We start from the raw sequence: 8,059 nt of genomic DNA on the forward strand, positions 1-8,059 counted from the left end.
ACACCCGTCCAGACACACACTTTTACAAACACCATCAAGGCGGACAAAGGCAGAGCGTGAATAAATATTACTCATACGCTGCGTTGTGCAACATTGTGCAAATGCCAGAGGCAAGTATTTACACCTAGACGTAGCACAATCAAATGCTACACAAATGTGTGAAAAATGCATAATATCCATAAGCATGTGTGGGTCCAGAATCCGGCTGTCCATATATTTTTGTACACGAAAAAATAAAGTAGGAAATTTGAGGGGAAGTTTTTATGGGAAATTGAAAAACTTTCTAGGGTATTCATCACCCTAGAAGTAAAAGCTTCTAAGGATCTAAGCATAGCTATAATATTTGACAATATTTTCATGCTATTTTGATTCATGGTAATTTCTTACTAATCTCTAATTATTAAAGGTATTTTCTCCCAGTGAACCAAAGCTTAGTATGCTGAGTTGTGTGCTGTAAAATGGCTTCCATGGCAACAATGCCGTGTGGCAGCAAGTGCCGTCAGCTACAGAAAAGCAGCTGAAGCTCTAGAAGAAACAGCAGCTCACTCTCATAATGATTATCCATTGAAATGGAAATGCCATCCGAGGACTTAATATAATTCCCAATGCGTAAAATGCGATCTGCCGAGTGAAAACTTTTCAAAACTTCAACGCTGGCAAGAGCACAAGGAGCTGCCGACGCAAGGATGCACCTCAGCATGAGTTGCAGGGCCGAAGAATAGAATTCAATTTAAATAGATTTCCGCTTAGGGGAAATTTAAAAGAGAGAAAGGCAAAAAAAAAGCGAGGAATGGGAAGGCAATTGTTAACACTGAGCCAGCTTGCTGTGGCGCTTCCGTTATTGTGGATGTGTGGGGGCGTGGCAGGCTGATTGAAAAACTACTAACTACAAACACTAAGCACACTCAACCGTTTCCATGTGAGATGGCAAAAAAAAGAAGAAAAAACCAGGACGATGGCATATAAATAGGAAAATAAAGAGCTGAAATAACAATTGAGTGATGTTTACTTAGACGAAATTGATATTCCCTGCTTCATGTTAATTTAAATTGATTTCGAGCCCCCTCTTTGGCCGGCAAACATTCGAAATTAGCAAATCAGAAATATATATAGTTATCCAAATAAACACTGTGCTAACCAGAGGGATCATCATAAATAAAGTGGCGCAAGTGGATAGAGCATTCCGAGGAATATCTGACTGCTGGCTGCTGGCATCTCTGGCCAATATCCTGCTCAAAGGAGCCGAATGCTAAGCAAACGTGCGTGCGAAAAAGGTAATTGAAAAATAGTTACCATTTCCACTGCTACCTGGAGAAAAAGGAAACTCGAGTTTTCCTTCGTTCTCGCCTTGCCTTTACACCGTGCCAGCCACTCGACGATTTCTTTTAGGAGTTCACTGGCAATTGCTTATTTTAGCGTCTCCCATTGGCAATCGCAATTGCTGCAATTGAAATGCAGCCAAGAGAGCCTGCCCACTTACTGGCAATTCCCTGGCACTCGAATTAAATTTTAATGAAGTTATTTGAATTTTAATTATTTCGAACTTGTTCACGAGGCACTCTTCCTTCCTAGGCGGCGCCTCGCTTAAATCAATGACCGGAAAGCATTATAAAATTATATTTATATGCATATATACCCATATATATAGAGAAACTGGTGCGGAGTATGTGCTCGTGGTTGTCAGCCGGCGAATGATTTAAGTTGCCGGCAGCAATCCTGGTTTTTGGCCCGGTCAAGCGACCACATGCCGGCAGCATATTTCAAACTGTCCGGCTAAATCACGGGGCCAGCGTTGGAATAAAATCAGAAAAACGGCGACACCGACTTTCGGGGGCAATAAAACATAATAATTAACATTTTGCGAGCCGTTTTGATAAATGACGATGCGGCGTTTCATTTAAATTATACATACTATATACTACATAGTCTAGCATACTTTTCAGCGTTATGCTAATGGCCAGAAGCTTAACCGCAGACTTGCATGGCAACTTTTAATTACATTTTGGCCAAGTGTGTGACATGTGTAGGTGTGGGTGAGTATGTGTTTGTGCACTGAGAAAAAAGGAAACTAAATTTTTGAGAGAAAGAGAAGTGTTACACCCTTAACTTATAATTTTAGTCAAAGTTATTTTATTGAATATAAAATGTAATATTTATTTCAGTCAGATTTTCTTTATATTGGACCAAAATGGATCGATTCTTGGCTTCCCATTTCTCTATAATTATATTAATATTTATTAAATTATAATATTTTTCTCTGTGCAAGAGTGTGTGTGTGTCCTGCATTTGCATGAGACTGACAGCGAAGGAAAAGTGCGAGCGGAAAAGCAGAAAATGTAAGTAATGACTAAATGCGCACTCTGACAGTTTAACATGACAAAAATGTTCTTGTTTCCTTATTTCTGTTTTAGTTTTTTTTTTCTTTTCTCTCTACTTTCCGTCATTTTTCCGTTGTCTTTTTTTCTGCCCTTGCTGAGCTTGATAAATGATATACCCGACACCAGCAACAATGTCCCCTGGAAAAGTTGCTCTGGACAGATACGGTTAACATTGTTGGTGGCGTTGCTTACACTTTCACTGCAATTCGTTTGACCTTTTCCCCCTTGGCCGTTTTGTTCGGAAAAATCCTTTGAGTGAGCAAAGGGGATTTCCATCATAAACCAAATACAAATGCACAATAAATATGAGTGCGGGACATGAATGTGTTGAAGTAGAAGGCGAGGAAGACCCACAGGCAAATGAAATGTAATGAAATGGAAAGGAATTCATGCTCAAAGAAAGTCAGAAAAATATATAAAAAATACAAGTATATATACGCAAGAAAATGCGAAAGTATTATTTATGAGTTTGCGGCAAAAGGCGGCAAAAGATTTTTATTCCATTTCCTTGGGTCCTTTTAGTTGAAAAAGTTATTGTGGTTAAGTTTTACGGACTCTTTTAATGCTCTTTAAGTCTTATTCTTGAAAAAACAGTCGGCATTTATTTTTAAATGAAAGGAAAATGTAAACAGACAATAAATAAATTTTATATTATGTTTAAATCTAATATAATTTAATGAAAAGTCTCTTTTATTATTGATTATCTATTTTAAATGTATATAATCTAAGAACAAATATTTGTCTCTATAGCAGGTATTTTTACAATTTAAATTTCAAGTTAGTTAGCAAGTTAAGTAAACTTTTTATAGTTTTAATTAATCTTTAATGCCTTCAAGATGTGAACCTCAAATATTCCCAACGACCCACTTCAGCTTGAGTACAACATTGTTTTTGAGCACATTTCACTTGAGTTTTCCAGCCGGTAAAAGCTTAGGCCCATTCCGTGTCTCTTTAATTGGTGTAGGGCATAATTAATTAACCTTTGTTGAGGTGACCAAAGCAACAATGCCGACGAAAAAGGGCGAAAAGCCAAAGGAAAGTGCCAGTGGCTAATAATTAATGTGATTACATTTCTCTCGCTGCTTTTAGTCCACTTTTCTATTGTTTTTGTGGCATTTTAAATATTTAAAACGGGGCGCCATAAGCCAAGCAAATGAAATACATATTAAGCCTGAGAGGTGGCCAAATCCGAGGCGACACAAATATCCCTACACTATATATTCTATAGTATATATACGTACATCTGTAGATGCTGCAGTTGTCGCCAAGAGGCGTTTGCTGACTGTGCAAATTGTGTTTCATTGATTTTCAGTTTCACACTTGGCTCGCGCGGCATCGGTCGGTATCCTTGGCATCCTGACGGCATGCCATGGCTGCATTTTTAATGCGCATTGCAGTGACCGAGCCGAGCAAATATTTAATAAAATTTTTAAATTGCGCATACGCCACTTGTGACCGAGGTCAAGGCACATGTACACTGGCTAGTAAAATCGCTTGCACTACAAACAATATTTTAAACGCAAAAGTATACAATTTATCCTTAATCAAAAGTCTACAATTTTGATACTTTTTTGCTGAAGCGAAGAGAGGCTGTTAATATAAAATTTCTTTGTGGATTTAAAAGTTGCAGAGTAAATATTTATTTCATATTTGCAGCTGACAAGTTACCAATTACGGACGAGCTGAGCGCTTCCTCCTGGCATTGTTGATGGCTCGTACTGTGAAAAAATAGATAAACTCAATGCCACTGAGAATGCTGGCTCCCAGGAAGAGGCCCAGCATCCCGCCCACGGACACCACCGTATCCAGCCTCGTGCGGAGCGCCTGTCGCCGGTACTGATCCGTGGGCAGAGCGGGCATCGAGAGGGTAATATTGCGCACTGTAGCTCCCTTTTCGAACCTATTTTTGTGCATTAATTAATTAATTAATTGTTAATTTATTTACTTATTAAACTCACGTGGAAATAGCCTCGTAAATGGCTTGAATATCGCCATCATTGCAGGATGGCAGGCAGCCACAGCTATCGTTGAAGCCCTTGTTGTTATTCATCAGCAACTTGGCATCGGGCTTAGCCACCATATTGAGCTCCAAGCAGAGGAGACCCTCCAGGCCACAGTCCGGATATCGCGGATCGGCCAGGGGATTCATAAAGTACGGCGTGCAACCGCACTTGGCCATCTGAAAATTCCTCGTGCAATCGCTGAGACAGGTACTGAAGCTATAGGCCTTGTAAACGCTCGACGGCAGATTCTCCTCGGGGAAGCGGCAGCTACGCAGCTTCGGATCGATCTCATGCACATCCGGATCATTCTCCATGGTTTCCCGATGGAATTGCAGATACTTACCCTGTCCCGGGTCCGTGACAGAAACTCCCACCGGCTGCAGAGCTGTGTGAGGAATATCCTCGGCGTTCAGCAGACTCACCTGCACCGGCAAACTCGTTATCACCTGGAGCAGAGCCTTTTCGGTGGCGGGATCCAGTTCGGTGGGCAGCCAATGCTTGGATCCAGGCTCATTGTTTTGCAGTGAGTTGAGCATAAAACAGCTTCCGTAGGGAGTGATCATGGGCAAAAAATACCGACAGCAGTCAAATTTCCTTCCAGAAAGCTGACAATCCACGAAAAGATCTGAACAGTTGGCTCCGTACTGGGAAACAGGTATTCTTATCAATGAAAGTTAAGTTTTCCAACTGTTTTTGATACCATTTAACGCTTACCCGACTTTGTATTTGGCGATAATTCTCAGCAGGACATTGGGCACAATTCGGGCACTCCTCCTCCGGCGGAGTGCAGTGATTCTTTATTATGCCCTCGTGGTACTGATGTGGAAACAGAATGTATGCTATATGGGACTCTACTTCAAAGTTATAGTCCCCATCGACATCGCCACCCAAACTGAAAGAATCGGTAGAGATTCGTTGTATCGCCTTTATCCTATCTAGGCAATCCCAACCTGCGAATGTAGTCCTCCACTTCTTGGGTCAACTCATACTTGTAGACAACTTCACACAAGCTGATTGTGGGGAATTTCCATTTGGAAAATGGCGGCAGACTCTCGTAAACGATGCTGGCGGCACGAGTGGGAAAGCTGCGCTGATAGTCATAGATCAGGTAATAGCAACCCATGGTGGAAAGCATGACACAAAATAGCCAAAAGATGCGCTCCGTGAAATGCAGCCTGCAGTCGAAAAAGAACTAAACCGAATGGTGATCCAATATCGAGAGAAAGCTCTTTACCCACCTGGAGTTGGCAATGTAGGCGAAGCCGACCAACGTACAATTGGCGCAGTAATCCTTTAAGTAGTTCACAAACCTCCAGAACAGGTCTCGGTTCCTGCTCCTGGTGAGGCCTTCACCCTTTTCGGCCATCGGTCGGCTCATGGCAAGTGGATATCGTGATTGTCACCGCCTCTCAATAAGCCGATCTCCGAGCTGAGGTCCTTCGTGGCGGACTTGACCGGGCCAAATAAATTGGTCTTGGCCAAGCACGACACGGTCAGCCACTCGTTGGGTAAATTTGTTTGTTGTTCGATTGGAGTGGATGTTGATGCACTGCGAAAAATATGAGGCAGCCTTTTTATCGATGAATAACTTACAAAAATTATTTTTATATTTATTTATATTATATTTATACTGCAAAATATTCCAATATTATATTATATTATACTTAATTTACTCATTTTCTTTCTGTGGAAGAGCAAGGTGGAAGGTAGCAACTTAATGTCATGCAAGTGCGGTATCCTTGCCCACACACGCACACACCGCCGCCACCAAAAACGCCCACACAACCCACCCAAAGTCGGCGTGGGTCTGCATGTGAAAAGCCTTTAATTGGTATTTGCTTTGTGCAGGTGTCGCAATAAGGATTTAAATGCACACTCGCCCACAAAACAGCACACCTTTCTGCGTGTGTGTATATGTATTATATATATATATGCTTGTGTTTATATCCACTTGAATTTCATGCATTTCCAGCACAGGTGACACAAGGAATCAAGTTGGAATTGTGACACTTACGGTGTAAAATTAAATGCGATAATATCCCCAAGGACATTTTACAAAAAAAAATTCGTTGTTGACTGCACACGATTTAAGGTAAATATTTGCTATTGACATTGTAAAGTAAATATAAACAAAAACATATTGTTAACACTTTAAAATCAATTTGAAATATGGGAAAATACAATTCAAAGCTGCTTTTCATTTATTATTGATTGTGTTGGTTAAAAATAAATCAATTATTGAATAGTTTAAGGAATTTCACTCAGTACAATGTCTCTTAAGATACCTCAAAGAGCTTTAGTTTTGAGAAAAGGCTTGTAATATATGATAAAAATTTAATAATCGACCTCGACTTTACTTCCCACTGACTTCTGACCAAGAACTTTGTCAGCGAAACATTTTCCGCCACTTGCTGCCACCTGGTCCTCGTGTGAGTACACTTTTCCATCGCCTTTCCACCATCATATCTCCCCCTAACAGCAGCCCCGCTTAACACCTACACCGCCCAATTATGGCAGTTAGCCCATCCACAGCGCCACCGATTTTCCTGGCCAAACTTCAACTCCCGAGCAACGGCAGCGGCAACACCTATGTTAGGTGCACTTGCATTGAGTTATTAAGTAAAACGAGTGAGTGAGTGAGCGAGTGAGCCGGGCTCACGTTCACGTACACACTATGTACACCCACCCAAAGCACACACACACAAACATAAACACACACCCGGCACCGACACATGGACGTGCATAAATTGTAGTCAACATGTTTTTGGTGCTTAGAACTCGACGCTAAATTAGAATTATGCAATTACGGCTCATTTGCGCTGCACACGACTGCAGCCGGCGTTGTCGCAGCTAGAAAAACACTTAAAAACAATTAGAGTGCTTATTGAAATTCGAGCTGACAACATGCGAGCTGCATGAAAAACTAATGCCAACATTTTAATTATTTATGCAACTCTGTACATGCAACGAGGCAAATTGTTTTCTGAATCGCAATGCCAATGCTCAAAGTTATATTATCCTCGCTTTTCAATGACAATTTCATTTCCATTTTAAGTTTGGGAGGCCTTCAATAGGGAAATTATGTCAACAGGAATTGAAGAAAATCATTGATTTAAGTTTTGCTTGGCAGATTTTCTTCAAGAGTTTTGGATTATATATCGCTGATCATAAAGATATTGTCCAAGATCAGCTCAAACTCACTGTAGAAGATGCCAAGGCTATCCACTTTCACAGCATCTTCTGCTGTCGATTCTGTAGATTCTTGACCAACTTTAGGCATCTCTGAATAAAATACACCATCTATGTGGGGGTTCTCCTCGGAAAGTATATCCAAAAATGTGATGAGAACAGAATCCAAATGCTGATTGAACTCCATTTTGAAATGAATATATATAATAATAGGAGTTTGCTATGATTTATTTGGTAGACAGTTCGTGCAAAGAGTATATTAGGTTACTATATACAAAGCTTACCATTAAAAATGCTTACCTATATCCATAAGGAAGACGCTTTTAGGTAAAAAAAGCACACGACGAAGTGGCTCTTGATCAACCACCAGAAAAAAGAAAGCATTTTGCTATTTTGTCCAATTTTCCAACTTAAACCAAGGCAGACCGTAGATCTGCTAGCTCAATCCCTGATAAACGTAACTTTTCATTATGACTTGTCTACCTTTTC

General features: G+C 40.6%; 1 protein-coding gene across 1 annotated transcript; it reads right to left on the minus strand.

Annotated features, from left to right (window-relative positions):
* Nucleotides 1-4,010: 4,010 nt before the first annotated feature.
* On the minus strand, nt 4,011-7,818 carry ppk15 (pickpocket 15). Its single transcript, XM_017162964.2, has 6 exons — nt 7,583-7,818; nt 5,620-5,930; nt 5,332-5,556; nt 5,096-5,273; nt 4,337-5,025; nt 4,011-4,278 (listed from the first exon to the last, which is right to left on the minus strand). Exons 2-6 carry the CDS (start codon nt 5,757-5,759, stop codon nt 4,050-4,052), a joined length of 1,461 nt encoding a protein of 486 aa, XP_017018453.2. The 5' UTR covers nt 5,760-5,930; nt 7,583-7,818; the 3' UTR covers nt 4,011-4,049.
* Nucleotides 7,819-8,059: the final 241 nt, after the last annotated feature.

Source organism: Drosophila kikkawai, chromosome 3R, assembly GCF_030179895.1.
Source record: "Drosophila kikkawai strain 14028-0561.14 chromosome 3R, DkikHiC1v2, whole genome shotgun sequence".
In the NCBI taxonomy this organism is placed as follows: Eukaryota; Metazoa; Arthropoda; class Insecta; order Diptera; family Drosophilidae; genus Drosophila; species Drosophila kikkawai.